At 41.1% G+C, this 25721-nt stretch overlaps 1 protein-coding gene across 4 annotated transcripts in view; it reads left to right on the forward strand.

The window, feature by feature from the left end:
* Window positions 1–245: 245 nt before the first annotated feature.
* Window positions 246–25721, forward strand: part of cep43 (centrosomal protein 43) — an 86051-nt gene continuing 60575 nt past the window's right edge. The window contains exons 1-6 of one of the 4 annotated variants that reach the window (XM_059986636.1): window positions 351–402; window positions 10632–10685; window positions 13446–13536; window positions 14742–14796; window positions 14904–14992; window positions 25418–25555. In XM_059986636.1, the coding sequence (XP_059842619.1) occupies window positions 13465–13536; window positions 14742–14796; window positions 14904–14992; window positions 25418–25555 (354 nt within the window). In that variant the 5' untranslated portion in view covers window positions 351–402; window positions 10632–10685; window positions 13446–13464. Of the gene's footprint in view, window positions 403–10631; window positions 10686–13445; window positions 13537–14741; window positions 14797–14903; window positions 14993–25417; window positions 25556–25721 lie in introns of all 4 variants that reach the window. The other 3 variants (XR_009515215.1, XM_059986634.1, XM_059986635.1) reach the window with 3 other exon arrangements.

The raw sequence follows: 25721 nt of genomic DNA on the forward strand, positions 1-25721 counted from the left end.
CGTCAGCGACAGCAGCAGAAATTCCCCGGGAGCGAGTTCTCGGGAGCGCGCTCCTCGCTCCCGCTCTCGCGCGCGCCTCCGCGGGGGAGACCGCTATCGCTAGCGTTCGATTCGAGTCTCACCTTTCGTCAAATCAGTTTCAAAGTTAACAGCTGACGATATTATAATATTTTTAAAGGTTACAACCATCATCTATAAGTGTTGGGGGAAACTCTCTTTCGGCCCATGATGTTGATTTGATTTACTTCCGGTGCCGAGGCAGCGAGCAGCGGTAGCGAAAGAGCGAGTGGGGACGGAGCGCTCGTTGCGGCTGTTGTCGAAATGTCGGCGGAGGAGGATACGGAGCTGCGGGATCTATTGGTGCAAACTTTGGAGAACAGCGGCGTGTTAAACAAGCTCAAGGTCAGTTTCGCACCGACTCCCGTGGCGGGATGTGCCGGTGACTGCCTGCTGTAGCGTCCGTTTGAAGCACTGTAGGTGTCAGCGAAGTTTGTGGCCGCAGTGGTTCAGCTTTGAATGTGTGTCCACAGAGGACGAGGGTAAGGGGAGGAGAAATACGAGGGAAGGGGAAAGTATGTGCTGGGTGGGTGGAAGTCTGAGGGGGAGATGGGCAAGAGCAAGATGTGAGGGGAAATGAGTTAGGGGAAGGGGCGCGGGGGGGGTAGACGGGCAGGGGGAAGGGGCGTGGGGGGAGATGGGAAGGAGGAAGGTGTAGAAACAGAGTAGGGTAATGGCACTTTAAGGGCAGAGCAGTAGGAATGGGCTAATGACATCTGGGAATATGTTAGGTTTGTGAGGGGAACAGCGAAGGTCAAAGAGTGGTAGAAGGAAGGGAATCGGTGAGGGCCTGAGCAGTGGGGGAGTCAAGGTGGTGGTGGTATAAATATGGGAGTGTCTAAGTGGGCATTGCAGGGGAAGTTCAGTGGACCAGAAAGCCAAAGGAAGGACTTTGGGAGAGGGCTAGAATAGTATCAGAGCACAGGTAGATGGTGAGGAGTTGGGGTAAGGAGGCTGGCAGAATCTCTGTAACGATTCTTCTTTGGTCAACTGAATGTTCATTCAGTGGAAGAGGGAAGGATTGCTTATAGAAAATTACACGAGTAAAATATGTTGCTGCTGCGTATATAAAAAAGTATCAGCGTTCACCATAATCACTGAATGACACTGAAAGCAGCTTCAAGATTTACATACATGTGTAGTTTAACAAGGGCACTTGCTGTCATGCATAACACATTCATTGTCTTTGGATTTCCAGCATCTGCAGAATCTCTTGTGTATATGATTTGTTGTCATGGATTCGGCTCTCTGAAAGTTGTGCCAATCTCTCCAGTGTGTTCAACTAGAACAAATGATCTGCTGACACATTCAGACTCTTGCAAGCTGTTACTACAGTAAAATAGCCTGAAAATATTTGGTCCAAAATGTTGATGGTGAGGCAGGGTTTGATGGTCCAGAAACATGTTTGTAACCAATTATTGATATCTGTAATCCTGATATTTGTACGTAATTGGATGGGTTAAGGGGGATTGGTGAAAAGTTTAAGGGGAACATGAGAGGAAACTTATTCACTCTGAGGGGTGGTAGAGTATAGAACGAGTTACCTGCATAAGTTGTGCATGCAAGCTTGATTTCAATGTTTAAGAAAAGTTTGGATAGGTACATGGATGGCAGGGTTATGGATAGCTATGGTCTAGGTGTAGGTCGATGGCACTAGGCAGTTTAAATAGTTCAGCACAGACAAGATGGGCCAAACGCAGTGGAGTTCCCAACATCGATGCTTCGCTCCCAGACGAGCTAAATCTTTTTTACGCTCAATTTGATGTTGCCAATACTGAGCCCCTGAGGATACCTGCGGATGGTGGGACGAGCAGTTTGGTCATCTCCGAGGCCAAAGTATACAGGTGTTTCCAACGGGTGGACAGTCACAAGGCTGCGGGACTTGACAGCATCCCAGGGCAAATACTCAGGATGTGCATGGCACAACTGCTAGCTGTGTTTACAGATATTTTTAAGCTCTCCCTTTCCCAGTGTAGAGTGCCCTGCTGCTTCAAAACATCCACCATTGTCCCTGTACCGAAAAAGAACAAGGTAACACATCCGAAAGACCAGTGTCATGTTGCACCTCAGTAATAAGCAAATGCTTTGAGAGGCTGGTCAAGGACTGCATCTGCAGCATGCTGCCACCTACACTGGACCCTCCACAATTCGCCTACTGACACAACCGATCGACAGATGATGCAATAGCCACAGCTCTACACACTGTCCTTAAGCATCCATCTTCTCCAGATGTGTATGTGAAAATGCTGTTCTTAGACTACAGTTCAGCATTCAACACCATAATTCCCTCCAGGTCCGACAAGAAGCCTAGAGACTTTGGCCTTCACTTGCCTTGTGTAGCTAGATCCTGGACGTCCTGTTAGATCGCAGGCAGGTGCAAAGAGTGGGCTCCCTTACCTCTGACACGCAACACAGGTGCTCCTCAGGGCTGTGTACTGAGCCCTCTCCTTTCCTCTCTGTATCTCTTACTTCAGTGGTTGGTGAATTGATGGAGAAGATCCTGAGAGGCAGGATTTGTGAATATTTGGAGAGGCATGATATGATTAGGAATATTCATCATGGCTTTGTCAAAGACAGGTTGTGCCTTACGAGCCTGTTTGAATTTTTTGAGGATGTGACTAAACACATCGATGAAGGTAGAGCAGTAGATGTAGTGTATATGGATTTTAGTAAGGCATTTGATAAGGTATGCCATGCAAGGTTTATTGAGAAAGTAAGGATGCATGGGACTCAGGGGAACTTGATTTGTGGATCCAGAACTGGCTTGCCCACAGAAGGTAAAGGGTGGTTCTAGATGGGTCATACGCTGCACGGAGGCCGATGACCAGTGATGAGCCTCAGGAATCCATTCTGGGACCCTTACTCTTTATGATTTTTATAAATGACCTGGATGAGGAAGTGGAGGGATGGGTTAGTAAATTTGCTGATGACACAAAGGTTGGGGATATTGTGGATAGTGTGGAGGGCTTTCAGAGGTTACAACGGGACATTGATAGGATGCAAAACTGGGCTGAGGAGTGACATATGGGGTTCAACCGAGATAAGTGTGAGGTGATTCATTTTGGTAGGTCAAATATGATGGCAGAATATAGCATTAACGGTAAGACTCTTGGCAGTGTGGAGGATCAGAGGGATCTTGGGGTCCGAGTCCATAGGACACTCAAAGCTGCTATGCAGGTTGACTCTGTGGTTAAGAAGGCATACGGTACATTGCCTTCATCAATCGTGGGATTGAGTTTAAGAGCCGAGAGGTAATGTTGCAGCTATATAGGACCCTGGTCAGACCCCACTTTGAGTACTGTGCTCAGTTCTGGTCGCCTCACTACAGGAAGGATGTGGAAGCCATAGAAAGGGTGCAGAGGAGATTTACAAAGATCTTACCTGGATTGGGGAGCATGCCTTATGAGAATAGGTTGAGTGAACTCGGCCTTTTCTCCTTGGAGCGATGGAGGATGAGAAGTGACTTGATAGAAGTCTACAAGATAATGAGAGGCATTGATCATGTGGATTGTCAGAGGCTAGCACGAGAGGGCATAGTTTTAAGGTGCTTGGAAGAAGGTACAGAGGAGATGTCAGGGGTAGGATTTTTATGCAGAGAGTGGTGCGTGTGTGGAATGGGCTGCCGGTGGCGTGGTGGAGGCGGAAACGATAGGGTCTTTTAAGAGACTCCTGGATGGCTACATGGAGCTTAGAAAAATAGAGGGCTATGGGTAAAACCTAGTTAGTTCTAAGCCAGGGACACATTTGCCACAGCTTTGTGTGCTATAGGTTTTCTATGTTTCTATATCCCTGACTGTCGCCACCCACAGCTCTAATCTGCTGATGACACTACACTACTCTACTCTGCAGAGAGTGGCGCGGACAGCCCAGCACATCTGTAGATGTGAGCTTCCCACTATTCAGGACAATTACAAAGATAGTTATGTTAAAAGGGCCTGAAGGATCATTGAGTCACCCCAGCAACAAACTGTTCCACCTGCTACCATCCGGGAAATGGTACCGCAGCAAAAAAGCCAGGACCAACTGGCTCCAGGGCAGCTTCTTCCACCAGCCCATCAGATTGCTTAATTCATGCTGACACCACTGTATTTCTATATTATACTGACTATCCTGTTGTACATAATATTTATTATAAATTATTATTATTGCATATTTGGGGATGTAATAAAGATTTTTAGTCATGTATTTGAAGGATGTAAGTAATAAAGTCAATTCAATTCAATTCAAAGGATCTGTTTCTGTGCTGTATTTTCTATGACTCCATGACAACCAGTTGTTCACAATTGTCCAATAAGCTTGGATTGCTTTGTTATTGTTTGAAGATGGATGCCATGGTTACACTTTTCCAGTCACACTTCCTTTGTTGTCTTGCTTTGATAAATCAGCTCTTTGAAGACTTTAGCCTCAATATCTTAGTGATGTTTGGTGTCAGTCATTGCTAGGTATTGCCTCTCTCATTTGCATAGATCTATTTGGATATTGTACAAACACTATCAAAGTCATTGTTCAGCTAAAACTTGCTACAGTGAGATGATTTAGCAAGCCATACAAGCAGTGGTTTTAGGAAACCAGTATTCTCTGATTTAATTACCATACTTCAATTTCCCTCTTGAGATCAAATGTATTTGCTGTAGTGTCCTCGAATAACTTGAAGATTAATGCTTTAAAATGCATTTTATTAATCTTTATGAAAGACTGTTCTTGAATTTATCCTGCAATTTTTCAACATACTGCAGTTTTACTTTGTATTATTTGTAGGTAATGGAGTTGTGCTTATCTTGCTTTTGGTAATTAAAACTATTAATTTTGGAAGGGAAATTAATCAAATGATTTGAAGGGGAAAATCTGAACTCTTTTAACTGGAATGCTTTATAAAGCATCTAAACTAGTTGATAAGTTTTCTGATTATGATGTTAGCAGTAAGAAGCTTATCTCAATCAGCATTTTGACGTTCTGAACGTTTTGCGCTCTTCAAGATGGCTTCACCACTCATCGGAAATGGTTGCATCACACAAGTCCTGCTTTCGGCTGCCATAACTGCTCATTCTGTACTGTACTGTAGAACAGACACTCAGTGGCCATTATATTAGGTACCTCTGTACGTAATAAAGTGGTCAGTGAGGATGTCCGTGGTCTGATGTAGCCTGTCCACTTCAAGTTTTGACATATTGTGCCTTCTGCACACCACTGTTGTAATGCCTGCTTGTGAAAGACAAAAACAGATAAAGTCACTCTGAGACCGTACAAGTACAAACACTTTATTCAAATTGAACTAGTCTGGCCATTCTCTTCTGACCTCTATCTTCACCTGCACAATTACTGCTCACAGGACATTTTTTTTGTTTTTCACACCATTCTTTATAAACCCTAGATACTGTTGAGCTTGATAATCAGAGGAGATTCTGAGATACTCAAACCACTCTTCATCAGGCACCACCAGTCATTCCATGGTTAAAGTCACTTAATTCTTCTGCATTGTGATGTTTGATTTGATTAACAACTGAATCACTTGATCATGTCTGCATGCTTTTATGTGTTAAGTTGCTGCGCATGATTGGCTGATTAGATATTTACATTAATGAGCCGGTGTACCTAATAAAGTACCCACTGTGTGTAGGAACAGGCCCTTTAACCCACAATATCTACACAGAATGTTATCCTGAATTAATCTAAATCTCTTCTGTACATGATGCATGTAGAACATAGAAGAGCACAGCACAGGAACAAACACTTCGAACCTTGATGTTGTACCAAACAAATTAAGTTAATAATTAGTAGGCAGCCGTCCATCCCCGGGATCATGAGCTTGTGCCTCTGGTGGACTGTGTCCCGTCCAGGGCGCAAGCCTGGTCAGGAAGATTTGAAGAAACAGCAGTTGCCCATGCAGCGGGTCCTCCTCTCCTGAAGCCTTTCCCATGGGTGGGTATGGCCGCAAGGCAGCTGAGGTTTAAAATCAGAGTTTTCCTTCTTTTAGGCGGGCTGCTGCCAAGGCTGATGAGCCCCACCTGCCAGAAACTTAGTAATAAAATGACCAATTAAACTAATGGTTTCTGTCAACACAATGTCCCTATCCCTCCATTCTCTCATATCCATGTGCCTATCTACGAGCCTCTTTAACACCTCTATCATTATTTAACTCTGCTGCCCACCCCCGGCCATGCATTATAGGCTTCCACTACTTTCAGTTAGGGGAAAAATCAACTTACCCCACACATTTCCTTTGATCTTGTCCCTCACCTTTTTTTGTTTTTTATATGTAGAATAATAAATTTTCCAGTGAACCTGTTACAACTAAAGGGAATTTGGAAGCAAGGATTCACTAAATTTCAAGGAAACATACGAAATAGCACCAGAGTTAATGTTGAAAGGATTGTGGGGACCAGAGCTCCAGTTAACTAAATGCCAAATTGTTGGTATTTGTGATTAGCTGCTAAGTGGATTATCAGATTTTTACTCTATTTGTATTCCTAATTGCTTGTCCTACCTGTGTTAGTATGCTGCAACTTTTCACACTCAAAGAAAAAGGATCCTATATTTATATTTGCTTTACCATAATAGATGACTTCACATTTTCCCACATAATATTCCTCCTTGTTCTTGTTCACGATCCCTGCAATCTCTCTACATCCTCCACACAACCCTTCTGTTTATATCAACATGAAAACAGGATATATTGCATTTGTTTCCTCATCTAAATCATTGATATTGATTGTGAATAGGTGGGTCCAGTTTTGATCACATCTGCACCCCACTTGTCACAGCCTCCTTAACTGAAAATTATCCATCTTCAGTTCATCGCAATATACTACATTCACTTGCACGTGCTATAATTTTGTTTTATGGTGCCTTATTGAAAACCTTCTGAAAGTCGAAGTATACCACATCTGCTGGCCACTCCTTAACCTGCCAGTTACAACCACAAAAACTGAACAGATTTCCATTTATAAGCTTAGGTTGACTGCCAAACACTATTAGGATTTCCTAAATACCATGTCAAATCTTTAAGCATTTTCTCTATTAATGGGTCCAAAGTTCAATGTTTTCTCTCCTTCCTTTTTTGAATACTGAATCTGTTACTCTTTTTGAATTCAAGCCCCAGACTCTTATTGCCTTGAATGAGAAAAGTTTCTTGTCCTTCTACCAGTTACTTTATGCCTATTACCTTTAGCTTTTGGCCTTTGCTAGCTCCATACTTGACTATCCCAACATTTCCGTTTCCAATTTAATATGCAATTCACTATAGATAAATTATAGGTATATTGGAGGAATCAATACAGATGCTATAGGATGGTCCAGAGCATCCAATTTAATTTCTACTTTGGATTTCTACACTGTTCCAAAATAGTTCTAAATTAAGCTTGAGTAAAAATACCTCATTTTCCATCCTGGCACATTGCAGCCTTTAGGACTCAGAATTGAATTAAATAGTTTTGTTTAACTAGCCTTTCCTATTTGTTCCAGAAATGGCCTGTTCTCATCCACCTGTAACATAAACTCATTTTTTCTCTTTCTGCAGATATTACCTGATCTGCAAAGAATGCTCAGTATTTTCTTTTACTTCAGATTTCCAGCAAACCCTCTGTCCTGTATTTCATATTCTTACCCCTATTTTTTTTCTATACTGCCCTTTATTCATCTTTCTCTAAGAAGTATTAGTTAGCCATGATTAACAACTACACTGGACAACAAAGATTTTGCTTCCTGAATATCATAGATTTTGGGCTGCTGATCATGAAAATGAGCATGAAATTTTCCTATCATGCACCATTTGTTTAAAATTACCCACATTTGTTATTTCAATTCATAATTCAAGTCAGAATAACAGATGCTAAAATTAAGGAAGGCATTTTTGTTGGCCCACAAATCAAACGGGTCATCAATAACACGCAATTCAAACACCTTCCAGTGGGTCTGGAAAAAATCACATGGAAAGCATTCAAGGGCATTTTTGAAAGTTTTCTTGACAACTGCAGAGCACCGAAGCACGGGCAGCTGGTTGACAACATGCTTCAAGCATACAAAACCGTGGTGCAACATGTCACCAAAGATTCATTTACTGCATTCCCATTTGGATCCTTCCTTACAGATCTTGGTGCTGTCTGTGACAAGCATGGTGTACAGTTTGGAGAAATGGTACCAGCCAACGGGAATCCTTCAATGCTGGCTGATTATTGTTGGATACTTAAGTGAGAAGCCTCAGACACTGAGTACAAAAGAAAATAGTCAACAAATTATTTTTAGCTTAGTTGAACTAGTGCAAAGTATCAGTGCCATTATGCAATTAAATGCATTATATGCAATAAAAGTTAATTTCTTATTTCTCCAAATTCCTACTTGATTCAAGTAGTCTGAAAATATATTTGTGTTCAGCTTCAAGCAGTCTATCATTCATTTAAAAAAATATTGAGGAAGCAACACTTCCAAAAAACTCATTGTTGTCCAGTGCTATTTATTGCCCTTCTTGATTTGGCATCTTGAGTAATTGTGCTATTTGGATGTTCTTGATCTCTGTCACATCACAGTCTCTTTGCACCTCACTGTAACTTAAAGCACATGTGTAATTTTGCTATTCTAATGTAAGGTAATCAAATTGTAACAATAACTATTTCTCTCTGCAAGTGCTGCATGACCTGCTAAGTATCTCCTATGTAACCTGTTTTACTTCAATATTTCAATAGTGAGGGGACCAGAACTGAGTACTGCACTCCAAATGGGGTCCTATATAGCTGTAACATTACCTCTGGCTCTTAAACTCAATCCCACGATTGATGAAGGCCAATGTACCATATGCTTTCTTCACCACAGAGTCGACCTGCACAGCAGCCTTGAGTGTCCTATGGACTCAGACCCCAAGATCCCAATGATCTTCCACACTGCCAACAGTCTTAACATTAATCCTATATTCTGCCATCATATTTGACCTACCAAAATGAATCACCTCACACTTATCTGGGTTGAACTCCCATCTGCTACTTCTCAGCCCATTTCAAGTCGTCACTTTTTTATTGTCATTTTGACCATAACTGCTGGTACAGTACACAATAAAAACGAGATAATGTTTTACAGGACCATGGCGCTACATGAACAATATAAAAATTACACTGAACTATGTAAACCAACACAAAAACTACACTAGTCTACAGACCTACCCAGGACTACATAAGTTACACAGAACGGAGCAGGCATTACAATAAGTAATAAACAGGACAATAGGCACAGCAGAAGTCAGTAGGTTGGTAGTCTGATGGCTTGGGGGAAAATCTGTTACATAAATAAAGAGCTGAATGTCCGGGATTCCATTCATTTCTGTACTCCCACCGAGTATTTCGTTGCCACAGATGTAGTCCAATTTAATGTCCATTAGAGAGCAGAATGGACGGGAGAGCCAGCTGGCTAGGGCTTGCTTTTTTCCTGGCACGGACTCCTGACCACTCGCCTCACTTCCGCTTCCTCGCACACTGCTTACAATGTCTCCCAAATCTGGCATCGGGCGACTGCGAGGACTGCAGGCCTGATTCCCTCAGCCAGCCGAGGTCGTGCAATCTAACCGGCGGACTTTCATGAAGGTTTGTTTTTGGGTGATCCCTGTATTGTAGCAGTATCTGGCGATGGTAGATAGTCGCTCTGTTATCCATTGGCCTAAATCCTAATTGTGCCTTAAAATTGAATTAAAAAACTAAATTAAAGCAGCACCAGATCCGAAAGGCCGCTGCTGCCGTGTGCCGTGCCACCTTTTTGCATCTTGTCAATGTCCCGCTGTAACCTCTGACAGCCCTCCACACTATCCACACCACCTCCAACCTTTGTGTCATCAGCAAATTTACTAACCCATCCCTCCACTTCCTCATCCAGGTCATTTATAAAAATCACGAAGAGTAGAGGTCCCAGAACAGATCCCTGAGGCACACTACTGACTCCTTTAAAACCTGTCTCTTCCTGTCTCTCAAACTTTCTTAATATTTATCTATCTTAATATTTCCTTAAGTTGTTTGGTGTCCTTTTTTAGATAGTGCTGTCGTGAGGCTGTTTTGAATTCTTTTGACACACTGCAGGTGCTCTGTCTATGGTGCTTTTTGTTGTCATACATTCATTTTAGAGTGTCACAGTTACTGATAACGATTCAAATAAACTATGTTTATAAAACAAAAGTGATTCTTAATTGGTTAGATAAGCCTGTTTGTAGTGATGTAAAAAGCTAATGTTTTCTGCTGATGTTTATAACTTTGAATTCTCTGGGAAAAGATTGGAATTTACTTGTTTTCCTGCCATTCTTCCCCAACACTCTCCAGCAACTAGCTTTCGATTGATGTCAGTATACTTTATTGAAGAACTTCCACACAAATTACCCCTTACTGCAGAAATTTGATAGTATAAGTTTAATTATAATTTCTCTTCAAGCAGTTGTCTTTTGTGAGTACAGTATAGTTTTTTTTATACTTAGAAAAAATGCTATTAGGTATTGCTGCTTTCAATTCTATTGATCACATATACACAATAGTGTCTCTTTTATATGTAACTTCAGCTGACAGAAAACCTCAGATGTGCAAATTAAAACTGAGTATTTTCTGTTTCAGGCTGAACTACGGGCAGCTGTATTCCTAGCACTCGAAGAACAGGAGAGAATCGAAGTAAGTGTTGACCAAAGCATTGGGATTTGTTTTGACTACTTAGTGTTCACTGAAAATAATTACATTGAATATAAAATCTAAAAGTGGGTCACAGATGCACCTCCTCTACTCTATTAATTGCTATCTTTAAATGATACTTGCAGTGTGATATTGGGTATGGTGCCCATCCTAGGCAGGTGCTCAAACTCTTGCTTTTGTTTTGAAAATGATATTTTAAAGGAGAAAATAAAAGTGGAGAATCAGAATCAGGTTTATTATCAGCAGCATGTGTTGTGAAATTTGTTAACTTAGTAACAGCAGTACAGTGCAATACATGATAATATAGAAAGAAAAAATAAGTAAATCAACTGCAATATATATGTATATTAAATAGATCAAAATGGTGCAAAACAGAAATAATACATTTGTTTTAACAGTGAGGGAGTTTCCATGGGTTCTCTGTCCATTTAGGAATCAGATGGCAGAGGGGAAAAAGCTGTTCCTGAATCACTGAGTGTGTGCCTTCAAGCTTCAGTACCTCCTTTCTGAGGGTAACAATGAGAAGAGGCCAGTACTGGGCAATGGGGGTCCTTTCTAATGGACGTTGCCTTTCTGAGGCACTGCTCCTTGAAGATGGCTTGGATACTACAGAGGCTAGTATAGAAGATGGAGCTGACTAATTTCATAACTTTGTCTACATTTCTAGCTGCTTCAGCAAAGCAGCTAACATAATTATATCAACACACACAGAATGCTGGAGGAACTCAGCAAGCCAGGTAGCATCTATGGAAAAGAGCACAATCGATGTTTCGAGCCGAGACCATTCATCAGGACTAGCCCGAAACGTCAACTGTACTCTTTTCCATAGATGCTGCCTGGTGTGCTGAGTTCCTCCAGCGTTTTGTGTGTGTTGCTTAGATTTCCAGCATCTGCAGATTTACTCTCGTTTGTGATTGAGCATAATTATATAATTCACTCACCCTAGGCAGGCATTCTCTCTTCTTTCCTCCTCCATTGGGCAGAAGATACAAAGCCTAAAAGCAAGCACCACCAGGCTCAAGGACAGCTACTATCCTGCTCTTATAAGACTATTGGATGTTTTCCTGATACAATAAGATGGACTCTTGACCTCACAATCTACCTTGTAACCTTGTACCAGCATCGCATTTTGTCTGTACTTTAACCATATTCTGTACTCTATTGTTTTTCTTCGTACTAACTCAAAGCAAAACTCTTTCACTACTGATGGTAGTGAATTGATTTCTATGTACAGTATACAAGACAAGTTTTCATTGTACCTTAGAACATTTAACAATTTAACAATTAACCAAAATATAGCCTTGTAGCAATGTACAACATACAGAGCTAGAGATAACGACAGGCAGTCGGTAAGTCGTTTCGAGACTAGCTTATTCAAACTTTGCGGCGCTGGCATTTAATCCCTATTGCCATCAGAGGTGCATTGCCAAAGTCTCTCCCCGCGCGCTGGCTATATCCCTGTGAGCCGGTTCGCCTGCGCAGAAAGTGGGTCGCCACAGCCTAATTTTATTATTGAATTTATTTGTAATTATTTATTGTATGTCCCACAGTTTTGGTCTTTGCTGTGTGGAGATGTGTTCTACTCTTCAAAAAAAAACACTCCATTATAAATTTCAAAACCCAAGTCTCTTTGTTATATAATTACAATATAATCAATTAAAGAGATCTATAACAGTAACTACAATTACTCTTATTCATCTATGGGATTAGATGCATTGAAAGATTTTAGTTTGTGTGTAGTTCTTAATGATATGACAATATTATATACCTAGAAAGTAGTAATTATTATAGAGGACAGTAGTGCATGTCTTCAGATGCAATAGCACAATGATTAGGCAAAATAGCTAGTTAATCCATTCTGCCAGATAAGGCAGTTAGACTTTTTAAAAATTTGGAGAATTTTACATTAGTGTAATTATTTGTTCACTGTTACAGATCTGAAAGGAATAGGAGTAACCTAATGCTTTCTTCACATCAAATTGCAATTTCTGCGAAATTATCTGAACATTATTTCTTTTACTCACCTGTCCTCACAGATAAAAGTTGTTGAATTTATGCTTGCCTTTCTTGTATCTCCTTGAGATATACTTGTGCAGTTTAAGGTGCCTCAGCTGTCACACATTTTTGCAAAATTTAGAGCATCAGAAATAAAATTTGTGAAAGAAATATGAAGGTGTCTAGAGAACATAGAAAGGAAGCATAAAACAAGAAAAATGGGGAAAGAAATTTGGGGAAAAATGGAAGGAAGGAAAATTAGAAACTAACAAAAAGGATTAAATATTCATAACCTATTTAATACAATAATATGCTATGTTTTTGTAATATATGAAATTTAATAAAAAGATTGAAAAAAAGATTAAGTGACATGCAAAAGTTTGGAAACCCCGGGCAAAATTTCTGTTACTGTGAGTAGTTAAGTGAGTAAAAGATGACTTGATTTCCAAAAGGCATAAAGTTAACACATTTCTTTAATATTTTAAGCAAGATTACTTTTTCATTTCCATCTTTTACAGTTTCAAAATAACAAAAAAGGAAAAGGGCCCGAAGCAAAAGTTTGGGCACCCTGCATGGTCAGTACTTAGTAACACCCCCTTTGGCAAGTATCACAGCTTGTAAACACTTTCTGTAGCCAGCTAAGAGTCTTTCAATTCTTGTTTGGGGGATTTTCGCCTATTCTTCCTTTCAAAAGGCTTCTAGTTCTGAGAGATTTTTAGGCGGTCTTGAATGTACTGCTCTTTTGAGGTCTATCCACAGATTTTCGATGGGGGACTGTGAGGGCCATGGCAAAACCTTCAGCTTGCGCCTCTTCAGGCAGTCCATTGTGGATTTTGAGGTATGTTTAGGATCATTATCCTGTTGTAGAAGCCATCTTCTTTTCATCTTCAGCTTTTTTACAGACGGTGTGATGTTTGCTTCCAGAATTTCCTGGTATTTAACTGAATTCATTCTTCCCTCTATCAGTGAAATGTTCCCCGTGCCACTGGCTGCAACACAAGCCCAAAGCATGATCGATCCACCCCCGTGCTTAACAGTTGGAGAAGTGTTCTTTTCATGAAATTCTGCACCCTTTTTTTCTCCAAACATACCTTTGCTCATTGCGGCCAGAAAGTTCTATTTTAACTTCATCAGTCCACAGGACTTGTTTCCAAAATGCATCAGGCTAGTTTAGATGTTCCTTTGCAAACTACTGACGCTGAATTTTGTGGTGAGGACGCAGGAAAGGTTTTCTTCTGATGACTGTTCCATGAAGGTCATATGTGTGCAGGTGTCGCTGCACAGAAGAATAGTGTACCACCACACCAGAGTCTGCTAAATCTTCATGAAGATCTTTTGCAGTCAAATGGGGGTTTTGATTTGCCTTTCTAGCAATCCTATGAGCAATTCTCTCGGAAAGTTTTCTTGGTCTTCCAGACCTCAGCTTGACCTCCACTGTTCCTGTTAACTGCCATTTCTTAATTACATTACGAACTGAGGAAACAGCTACCTGAAAACACTTTGCTATCTTCTTATAGCCTTCTTCTGCTTTATGGGCCTCATTTATTTTAATTTTCAGAGTGCTTGGCAGCTGCTTGGAGGAGCCCATAGGTGCTGATAGTTGGGACAAGGTTTGAGGAGTCAGGGTATTTAGAAAGCTTTGAAATTTGCATCACCTGGCCTTTCCTAATGATGTCTGTGAACAAGCCATAACCCTAACAAGCTAATTAAGGTCTGAGACCTTGGTAAAAGTTGTCTGAGAGCTCAAATCTCTTGGGGTCCCCAAACTTTTGCACGGTGCTCCTTTCCTTTTTTTCCCACTCTAAAATTGTACAAAACAAAAATAATACACTAATCTTGCTTAAAATGTTGAAAAGAATGTTTCATCTTTAACTTTACGACTTTTGGAAATAAGGTCATCTTTTACTCGCTTAACTATTCACAGTAACAGAAATTTTGACCAGGGGTGCCCAAACTTCTGCATACCACTGTATGTGGAGGAAGGTAGAGCTGTAGTGAGTTATAAATTGTGATGCAAAGACTCAATTTTAATTTATTTTGCAGAATAAAACACCATTGGTTAATGAGAGCTTGAAAAATTTTTTGAACACAGAGGATGGTAAGAGTTGCTTTTATTAAGTTCCAATGGGAAAAACAAAACAAATGACACTATTTGAACAAGCTGGTAAATTAATATTGAAATTGTAATTTGGCCTTTCTTCACAGGGCGCTTGGTGGCTGGTCTTGTTACTGAATTTCTCCAGTTTTTCAACCTTGATTTTACCTTGGCTGTATTTCAGCCAGAAACAAACACTGTAAGTTAATTTCATCATCTAATTTTCAGCATGTCTTTATCTATTTGTTGTGAAAATATATCAATATTTTGGGAAATCATGTATTTTCCTGTATATTTTCATATACAGTGACTTGAAGAAGTATTCATCCCCCACGAGTATTTTCACATTTTACTGTCTTATTTTCTAAATTTAACATATATTGAAGTAGAATTTTTGAGCTAATCTACAAACCATTGTGCATCATGTCGATAGTTTACTAAGAATTAAACACCAAAATTGTGAGACTGAAGAAGTATTAATCCCATTTGGAATTACTATGCTAAACTTCTTTGAATGTGATATGTATGTTACCTTACCAACTCACCCAATTTGATGATGTAGAAAAACAGAATCACCTGAATGAATATATCCTCTCTCCGTAAGGTCCAACAGTATGGTAGATTTTCTACAGACCAAACCAAAATGAAGACAAAAGATCATGCAAGGCAAGTCAGGGAAATGATAATAGAGAAACACATATCTGGCAAAGGGTACAAAACATCTCAAAGGCACTGAACATACTTCGGAGCTCAGTGCAGTTCATTGTGAGAGAGTGGAAACACATGAAACCATAGTCACACTGCCTAGGTTGGGCTGCCCCTCTAAATTTAGTCACCAGAGAAGAATGGCACTTGTAAGAGAGGCTACTGTGACACCAACAGTCACTCTGAGTGAGCTGCAGAAATCAATGGCTGCAACAGAGATGAAGTCAATGATGCAACATGATCATGATCAAAGATGATGCAACAGAGATCCAGCAATAAATTTCCTGTAATTTTATTAATAATAACTGAACATTATTAATGTCCAGTAGGGTAATTTTTTTTGGCCAGTGTTAAATCTTTTTTGTGGCACCTTGGCAAGGGTCTGAAATTATTTTAGTCAGAATAAAAAACAGAATGATCAAAATCAAGATTTTCTGAATTTGCTTCTTTCAGCCCAAATGGATAATGTAACACAAGCACACACACTGACACTGTTTTAAAAACTGTTCACTCTAGGCATGAAGTAGTGTCTAACACCCACATAAATACATGCTATTGACACTAGTTTCAAAGAAACAGGTCAGTGTGGCATCCCAAATAAACAAAGGGAATCCCTGCTATTTTCTCAATTAATTTTTGCCCTGATTAATTGATGACCCAGTTATCTGCAATCCACTTCTCTACTTTCAAGTTCTCTTACAACCTAGAAACTCACTGAGTCAATGTCAGCTCTTTGAGAACCTAAAAAATCACGTTTTCCCACTTATTTCCCTGTAACCCAAATTCTCGTCCATGCCTACAATCTTTCTCGCTGATTCTCTTACCATTACCAATGCCAGGTGCAATTACTGTGACCAATTAAACTATCCGTTTAATTGGGATGGGAGTGTAAATTGGAACACCCTGAGGAAACGCACATGATCACAGGGAGAACATGCAACTCCACACAGACTTGAGTTGCTGGAACTATGATGCAGTAGCACAATCTCACAGCACCTTGCCTTAGTTCCTTTACCATTTGTACTTTAGTTGATGGTTTAATCATTTTGAGACTTTACTACTATAATGTTCCCTCATCCTTCAGCTAATCTAAATATCAAAGAGTTTACACTTCTGTCCTCTGTTTCCTTTCAGATATGTTCCTATTTGTGTATAAGCTTCTCACTTATCTCCCACCCCACCCAATCTATGTTAGCTACCTGTCTCCAAATTGCTTTAATTTTTATTTTAATGATTATGGCTTTAAATATCTTTGAGTCTGTGTCAATCCTATTGTTGCAATTACTACATCGGTGTTCTCCGATCTTGTTTTCTCTTCCAAGTACATTTTATCCTTTTAGACAAACACACATCACATGTTCTTTACTCTGATTGCTGTACTTATAAATAACAAGGTTTCATTTCTCCTCTTGAAATCTTCAAGCACCCATCTCTGGATCATTTCAAAATCTCTACCTGTCATCCAGCATCAGTCTGTCACTGCTAACTCTGAATCACTTGAGAAAGGTGCCTAATAAATGCACATTTGTGATACATTCACATTCAGTCACAGCATGAATTTGATATATTTGTTAAAGCTAATGTAATATCAACAAAAAATATTAAAGGCCATAAGTGAAGGAAAACATAACACGGTACCACCTACAGTAATTGTGATGGTTTATTATTAACCACTCTACTCACTGGAGTTTAGAAGAATGAGGGAATATCTCATTGAAATCTAATGAAGATTGAAAGGCCTGGTTAGAATAGATGTGGAGAGGCTGTTTCCTAAAATGGGAGAGTCTAGGACCAGAGGGCACAGGTTCAAAATAGAAGGACACCTGGGTAATTTATTGCCACAGACAGCTATGCAGTCACTTGGTATATTTAAATTGAAAGTTTATAGATTCTTGATTAGTCAGGGCGTCAAAGGTTACAGTAAGAAGGTGGGTGAATGAGGTTGAGAAGGATAATACATCAGTCACGGTGGAGCAGACTTGCTGGGCTAAATGTCCTAATGCTGCTCCTGTGGCAAGAAAACATTTGTGAACCCTTTGCATTTACCTGGTTTTCTGCATTAATTACTCATAATATGTAATCTAATCTTCATCTGTTACAATAATAGACAAACACAATCTGCCTAAACTAGCCTGGAAAGAGTATGTGACCTTTGTACTTAATAACTGGTAGAACTTCCTTTAGAACTTCCAATAACCTCCACCAAATAATTCCTGTAGCTGCTGATCAAATTTGCACAATGGTGAGGAGGAATTTTAGACCTTCCCTGTTTACAGTTAATCAATATTTCTGGGATACATTGCATGAACAGCCCACTTCAGGTCATGCCACAGCATCTCAATTGGGTTAAGCTTTGGACTCTGACTTGCCCATTCCAAAACATGAATTTTCTTATGAAATCATTCTGTTTTTGACTTACTCTTGTGTTTCAGATCATTGTCTTGTTGCTTCATCCAACTTCTATTAAGCTTTAGGTGACATGTCACTACCCTGACATTCTCCTGTAAAATTTGTTGATACAATTTTGAATTAATTGTTACCCCAATGATTGCTAGCTGTCCAGCCCTGAGGTAGCAAAGCAGCCCCAAACCATGATGCCCTGCCATCATGCTTCCCAGTTTAGATGAGGTGTTGGTGTGCAGTGCCCTTTTTTCTCCAAACATAGCAATGTATAAAGCCAAGCAGAGCTGCAGAACGGATGCTGCTAATAAGAGAGAGATAAGAGAGCCATCCAAAATGCTAATATGAGAGAGAGAGAGAGAATGAGAATTCAGTACCTTGGCATCTGCACTGATACTGCTATGGACATTTGAACATGAACTGCTGATAAAGAGAGCGAGACACATAATTCAGTATTTTGGCGTCTGCAGTGATACTGCCATGGATATTTGCTTTGAACCTGAACTGTGCGTTAACACTCCTGCTGAGATAACAGGAAGTGGTGAAGTTTGATGGACAGGTGATACCCCATCAGGGGGGATAAAATAGCGGGTTTGCTAAGACACAGGTGACACACCACGAGACCCTGGAGAGAGCATTGTGCCCCCACAAGTTGGTGGGAGTTTGGAGGACCAATTCGCGGGAGTCAGCCAAAGGCTTACAGAGTGTAAAGGTACGACCGGTGGGGACCTGTTGTGTGTCCACCCTTGGCTGGGTGACGGGTTCACCACGGAAGAATGGTTGCATTTGGAACGGAGGGGTCACAGTCGGTGACCACAACAGGACAACGGTTGCTTCTGGAACGGAGGGGTCACAGTCGGTGACCACAGCGGGACAAGAAGACAACAGAAGGTTTGCCTGAAATTTCAACTGTATCTTTCACTCTCTCTCTCTCTCTCTCCAACGGTACCACAACAACTACCTCGAACTACACTAAACTGAACTGAACTCTGCTTCACTTGAAGACTGATCATTTACCCCTAGACTTCGATAGAGCTCGGCTGATTCCTATTCCCATATTTCTGTATATATGTGTATATTATTGCTAACCTGTTACATTTATATCCTTGCATTTACTGTACTGTATTACTTAATTTACTAATAAGCTTTATTAGTTTCTAGTAATTTCAGACTCCAACGAGTGTTCCATTTCTGCTGGTTTGACAACCCAGTTACGGGGTACGTAACATAAGTGGGGGCTCGTCTGGGATTTTGAAAAGTTAAAATTGGGACTGGTTAAAGTGGTTGGGTTAAATTCCTGTATCTGATTTGGATGTGAAGAAAAAAACAAAGAGAAAACAGCAGAAATGGAGATTGAGGAATTTCTAAAGATGCCAACCTTGGAGGCATTAGAGGATGCCAAGAAATCAGACTTGTTGAATGTTGCAAAACGGTTGAATCTTTTGAAGGGGAAGCAGGCAATGAGGAGATCAGAGATACAAAAAACCATCGTTGAGTATTATGTATCTAAGCTTGTGTTTCCCGAAGGGGACCTGGTGGTGGTGTCTGAGAGTAAACCTGGTGGGGCAGCGATTCAGCTACAGATGGAAAAAATTAAGGCTCGAGCATGAGTTACAAGTAAAGCAGCTAGAAATGGAGGAGAGAGAGAAGGAGCGAGAAAGGGAGTTTGAGCTGGAGAAGTTAAAGATAATGCAAGAGGGGGGCCGAATGCCGGACCAAGGTGGAGGGTTCAAGGCGACACAGGAGGTTAAGTTGGTTCCCCCATTTGAGGAGACTGATGTTGATTGGTACTTCCTACATTTCGAAAAAGTCGCTGTAAGTCAGGACTGGGCGAGGGATAAGTGGGCTGCTTTACTCCAGAGTGTGCTTAAGGGGAAGGCTCAGCAAGCTTACTCAGCATTGTCAACAGAAGATGCAAAGAAGTATGATGTGGTAAAAGAGGCTATACTCAGGACCTATGAGGTGGTCCCGGAGGCATACCGGCAAAGGTTCCGGAATGTGAAGAAGCAGTGGGACCGCACGTATTTAGAGTTTGCCTGTGAGATGCAAATGTATTGTGAGCGTTGGTGCGCCTCGAAAGGGGTCACTGGGGATTATAACAAACTGCTACAGCTACTGCTGATTGAGCAGTTTAAAGGTTGTGTCCCTGAAGGTATGCAGACCTATCTAGATGAGAAGGCAGAAACCTTAGCTGCGACTGCTAAGTTAGTGGATGAGTACGCGTTAACACACAAAGCAAAGTTTACCCCAAGCAAGAGCTACCAGAAGGGTAGTAGAGAAGGTGGAGAAAGTCCACCGGCTAAACCAGCAAGTCAGCCGGGGACTAGTGAGAAGGGTAAGGAAGACAGGAAACAGTCCAGCAGGAGGTCTCCTAGTTTTGTGTGCTTTAATTGCGGGAAGGCCGGTCATATTACATCTAAGTGCTTTTCTCCGAAGAAGGAGACGGAAAGGAAAGGCAACTGCACCGACAAGCTGTGTTAAGCCGGTTGAAATGCCGTTAAAAGAGGAGGAGCTAAACCGAGTTCAGGAGAGATGTGAGAAATTCCTTTCAATCGGGTTGGTAACTGTGAAGGAGGGGTTACCCCCGGTGCCAGTATGAATCTGGAGAGACACTGGGGCTTTTCAGTCCTTAATCCTAAGCAGAGTGTTGGAATTCAATAGTGAGACAGATACTGGTGACGTGAACGTGATAGAAGGGGTTAGAAAAGGGACCGAGGCCGTACTGTTACATAAAGTATTTTTGACGTGTGATTTGGTATTCGGACCAGTCACGATAGGGGTACGGTCTGCACTCCCGATACCCGAGGTAAATGTCTTGCTCGGGAACGACCTGGCAGGTGGGGACGTGTACCCAGCAGTGAAGCTGACTAGCAAGCCTGCCAGGACAGAGGACCCGCCCATAGTTTCTGAAGTTAATCCCGCCAGTGCAGTAACTCGAAGCATGACCAGAAAAGCAGCAGACAGGTGTCAGTTTAAATGAGTCCAGTGTTGACTTAGCTGAGACGTTTTTACCAGCCCTGTACCAAGAGGGGTTAGAGGGTGGTAAAACGGAGAATAGTGGAGCTAAGGAAAGTAAGAGAGATGAGGCAAATTTAGGGTTGTCAAGGAACGAGACTTTGAGCCTTGTCCATAAGCTACCCCTAGGTGGACATTTTGGAGTGAGGAAGGAAGTTACGGAGGCACAGAGCAAAGATGAGAAACATATGTGGCAGCTAGAAGGTCCAGGGTTAGACACGGATGATCTATTTAGCTGGACAGAGCTGTTTGCAGTTGAAGAATTTAAGTGTGTTCCCAATGGTGTGAGGGCAGTCCTAGATGAAAAGGATGCCGCTTCCTTGAGGGAGTCTGCTGGGTTAGCAGACGAGGTTGTCTTAACCCGCAAGGTTGAGTTTACTCCGGAGGGGAGTTGCCCAGAGAGTACCTGGGAGGATCAGGGGGACTGGTATTGAAAGGCTAGGAGAGGCAGATGTCCCATTGGCCTGTGTGCAGGTTGAGGAAGTACCTGTGGATGCACAGGGTACTGAACCTAGTGTTGAAGCTCAGGAAAAGTCTGAGGGGTCTGACTTAGTTGAAAAGGAATGCAGTCCTTTTGGGTCAGATGGACTTGGTTCAGTGAAGAAAGGGTTAACCCTGGCACAAGTAGAAAGTGAGGATTCTCAGTCACTTGTGTTAAAAGTTAGTAATGAGATGAAAGCTGGTGAGATGGATATTATTGAAGATATTGAGGGGAAAAAGTATTACTGGACTTTTGAATAAAGTAAATTTAAAGTCGGGTTTAGTTCCAGGACTGTTGAACAAAGTGAAGGGACCGTTAACTAAACAATGGTTTGCTAACAAGATGCCTGCTAGTCAATTACAGTTTATTTTGAAAAATAAAGATAAACGACGTGGTGATGTTCAAGTATGTGATTTGGAGAGGAAAAACTTGGTGTTGTTTTGACCCAGAGAGACCATCTGCTAGTGTCATTAAGGAAACTAATCAAATTAAAGATCCTGAAGATAAAATTAATGACTTGCTTGAAATTAATGAGTTGTTTGGAAGTTCAGCAAATGGGCTTAGTCTGGACAACATTGGTGATAAGCTAACACCTGTGAAGGGGGTCTCTGAAAGCCGTATCCAAGCTCATAAGCCAACTGACCACACAAGGGTTAAATGTTCTGTTTCAGAGTGAAAAAGTGGCCAAGGGTGAGCAAACACCATTTTTGAATAACAGGATCTGATTTTGCAGGAATTTGACTTCTTTTTGTTTGTAACAAAGCATGTGAAAGATAAAAACATCATGGAAGATTGACTGTTTGAATTAAGTTTAAAAGTAATTTGGAGATTAGAGTTTGCATACACTTCTGTAATGTACCACATTATAATCACACATGTATTGGTTCACACTTTGTAATACACACCTAAGCTAAGAGTTAACTCCACTGCAGGATAAGAATCACTGTCACTTATTTGGGTGTTACAACATTTTGAGGTTTATATTTGTCCGGCACGGAAGCCACTGATAGTTTACACGGATCACAATCCATTACTGTTTTTGACCACCATGAAAGATAAAAACAAACGCTTGTTAAGTTGGAGTCTGATATTACAGGAATTTGATATAAAGATAAAACATGTGAAAGGAACCGAAAATGTGATTGCAGGTTGTCTATCCAGGTGTTAAATTTAAAGTTCTCTGTATTAGCCAAATAGCTGATGACTACCTGTATATTAGAATGTATTTTGTAATGTGCATTCATGTCCTTAATCTTTACCCCCAGTAAAAATTCTTTTAAGGGTGGGGGTGTTATGTGTGAAGCCAAGCAGAACTGCAGAACGGATGCTGCTAATAAGACAGAGATAAAAGAGAGCCATCCAAAATGCTAATGAGAGAGAGACACATAATTCAGTATTTTGGCGTCTGCACTGATACTGCCACGGATATTTGCTTTGAACCTGAACTGTTCGTTAACACTCCTGCTGAGACAACAGGAAGTGGTGAAGTTTGATGGACAGGTGATACCCCATCGGGGGTGGGGGGGGGATAAAATAGCGGGTTTGCTAAGACACAGGTGACACACCACGAGACCCTGGAGAGAGCATTGTGCCCCCACAAGTTGGTGGGAGTTTGGAGGACCAATTCGCGGGAGTCAGCCAAAGGCTTACAGAGTGTAAAGGTACGACCGGTGGGGACCTGTTGTGTGTTCACCCTTGGCTGGGTGACAGGTTCACCATGGAAGAACGGTCGCATCTGGAACGGAGGGGTCACAGTTGGTGACCACAACAGGACCAGAAGACAACGGAAGGTTTGCCTGAAATTTCAACTGTATCTCTCACTCTCTCTCTCTCCAACAGTACCACAACAACTACCTCGAACTACACTTAACAACTGAACTCTGCTTCACTTGAAGACTGATCATATACCTCTAGACTTCGATAGAGCTTGGCTGATTCCTATTCCCATATTTCTGTGTATATGTGTATATTATCATTGCTAACCTGTAACATTTATATCCTTGCATTTAGTGTACTGTATTACTTACTAATAAACTTTATTAGTTTCTGGTAATTACAGACTCCAACGAGTATTCCATTTCTGCTGGTTTGACAACCCAGTTACCGGGGAACGTAACAGTGCATTTCTGCCAAAAAGTTCAACTTTTGTATCATCTGACAACAGAACATTGTCCCAGAAGTGTTGTGGAATATCCAGATTTTTTTTTCAAGCTTGAGGCATGCAGCAATGATTTTTTTTGGCGAGCAGTGGTTTCCTCCTTTGTGGCCTTCCATATACATCATTCTTGTCCAGTATTTTTATTATAGTGTACATATGAACAGAGACTTTAGCAAGTCCTAGAGATTTCTGCAGGTCTTTTGCTGTTCTTTTTCCCTTGGGTTCTTTTTCACCTCCTTCAGCATTGCATGTTGTGCTCTTGATGTGATCTTTGCAGGATGCCCACTCCTAGTATGATAGCAACAGTACTAAATTTCTTCCATTTGTGGACAATTTCTCTTACTGTGGACTGATGAACACTTGGATCATTGGAAATACTTTTGTAGCCTTTTCCAACCTCATGCATGTCTACAGTTCTTCTTCTAAGGTCCTTAGAAAGTTCTTTTGATTGAGGCATAGTGCATGTAAATAGATCTTTCTTGAGAAGAGCAGACTCTGTCAGTAACCTGACTTTGTGTGTCTTTTTTACAGGGCAGGGCCTCTCTACAACCCACTCCTCCAATCTCATCTCATTGATTGGAACATCTGGCTCCAAATAGCTTTTGAAGAAGGCATTACCCTAGAGGGTTCACGTACTTTTTTGAACCTAGACTGTGATTGTTTAACTGGTGTACTCAGTACTAACTAGAAGTTCAAAGGTCAAATTTAATGTCAGAGAAATGTATACTATACACATCCTGAAATGCTCTTTCTTCACAAACATCCACCAAAACAGAGGTGCCCCAAAGAATTAAGTGTGAGAACCCGAAAGTTCCCTCCAGCTCCCCCCACAATCCCCTCTCCCCACCAGCAAAAAAAAATGCGCATCAGCATGATCACTGAGCCTAAGCATGTGCTAAACAATAGCAAAGACACAGACCCAGGTTACCCCAAAAGCTCCACATTTCATCCAAGATTCGACAAACCACAGGTTCTCTCTCCCTGGCAAGTGGCAGGGAGCAAGCGGGAGACATACAACCAGCTGGTTTATGATCTTAAAAGTCCATTTCGTCACTTTTTTCAAGCTTCGTGTCCGAAGATCGCAAAGACCATGGGTCTTCGGGCCCACAGCGAAAGATTTTCTGGCCTCCCCAATGACACACCAGTCTCCTGTCACGACACCGACCCTCTCCACTCATCTCCAGAGCCCCAAGATCTTAGGTTTCCGAACAATTTCGTGATTCTCAGGCCAAACCCTTGGCATGTGGAATAGTGGCCAGTCGTGGAACCCCGAGAACGGGCCCCATTCCTGCAAGTAACGGAAGCCTGTGTGTAATTCCAGGTCAGGATCTTAAAAAGAACCCGGAAAGGGAAAAATAAAGATATTAAAGGTAGAAATAGAAAGAGAGCTGTTTCCGAAGGTGCAAGCAAAGGAGTCGCCGTTAGGCGCCATCATTCCTCCTAAGCTCTCCCTCCATTTGTTTGTATGTTATTAGCTTAGGCAGTTTGTGTTTGTCTAGTATAGTGAAGATCTATATAGATGAAGATCAGACCACATTTTATGGGTAATTAATGGAGAAAACCAGGTAATTGCAAAAGGTTCACAAACTTTTTCTTGCATCTGTATGTCTTGTGGTCTAACCATGAACTGACATTTTTTAATTTTTGTGAAACTACAAATTGGCATTATACATTCCATTAAACAATCGGCACATTTGCTGTATAATAGAATGATTAGAAATGGTGTTGTCTTTCTCCTGGACAATAACAGGAACATAAAATTGAAGTTTTTAACAGAACTTGCACATTTGTAACCCCTATTGACATCATTAATGTTCTTAATAATGAACCTTGCATCTTCATTTTTCTGTTTGTTTTGACCATAGTTCACTGGACTTGATGGACGGGAAGATTTGGCAAGGGAGCTAGGAATTCATGAAAGTGATGGCTTGAAAGGAGTACCTATATTATTGGAGGTGATGCAAAGAAATCGACAAAAGGAGAAAGATCATAGTCTTTCTGAAGTACGTAACTTAATATATAGGTAATACTTGATTGACTAATTATTCTCTGTCATTTGTGCTGAATTTAAAAATGTAGCACTACTATGCAGATGTTTACTTGAAATATGTATTTGTCTGAAGCTTTGATACCGTGCAACTTCCATCCTATGTAGCATACTGAGATTTC

Source organism: Hypanus sabinus, chromosome 12, assembly GCF_030144855.1.
Source record: "Hypanus sabinus isolate sHypSab1 chromosome 12, sHypSab1.hap1, whole genome shotgun sequence".
Taxonomy (NCBI): Eukaryota; Metazoa; Chordata; class Chondrichthyes; order Myliobatiformes; family Dasyatidae; genus Hypanus; species Hypanus sabinus.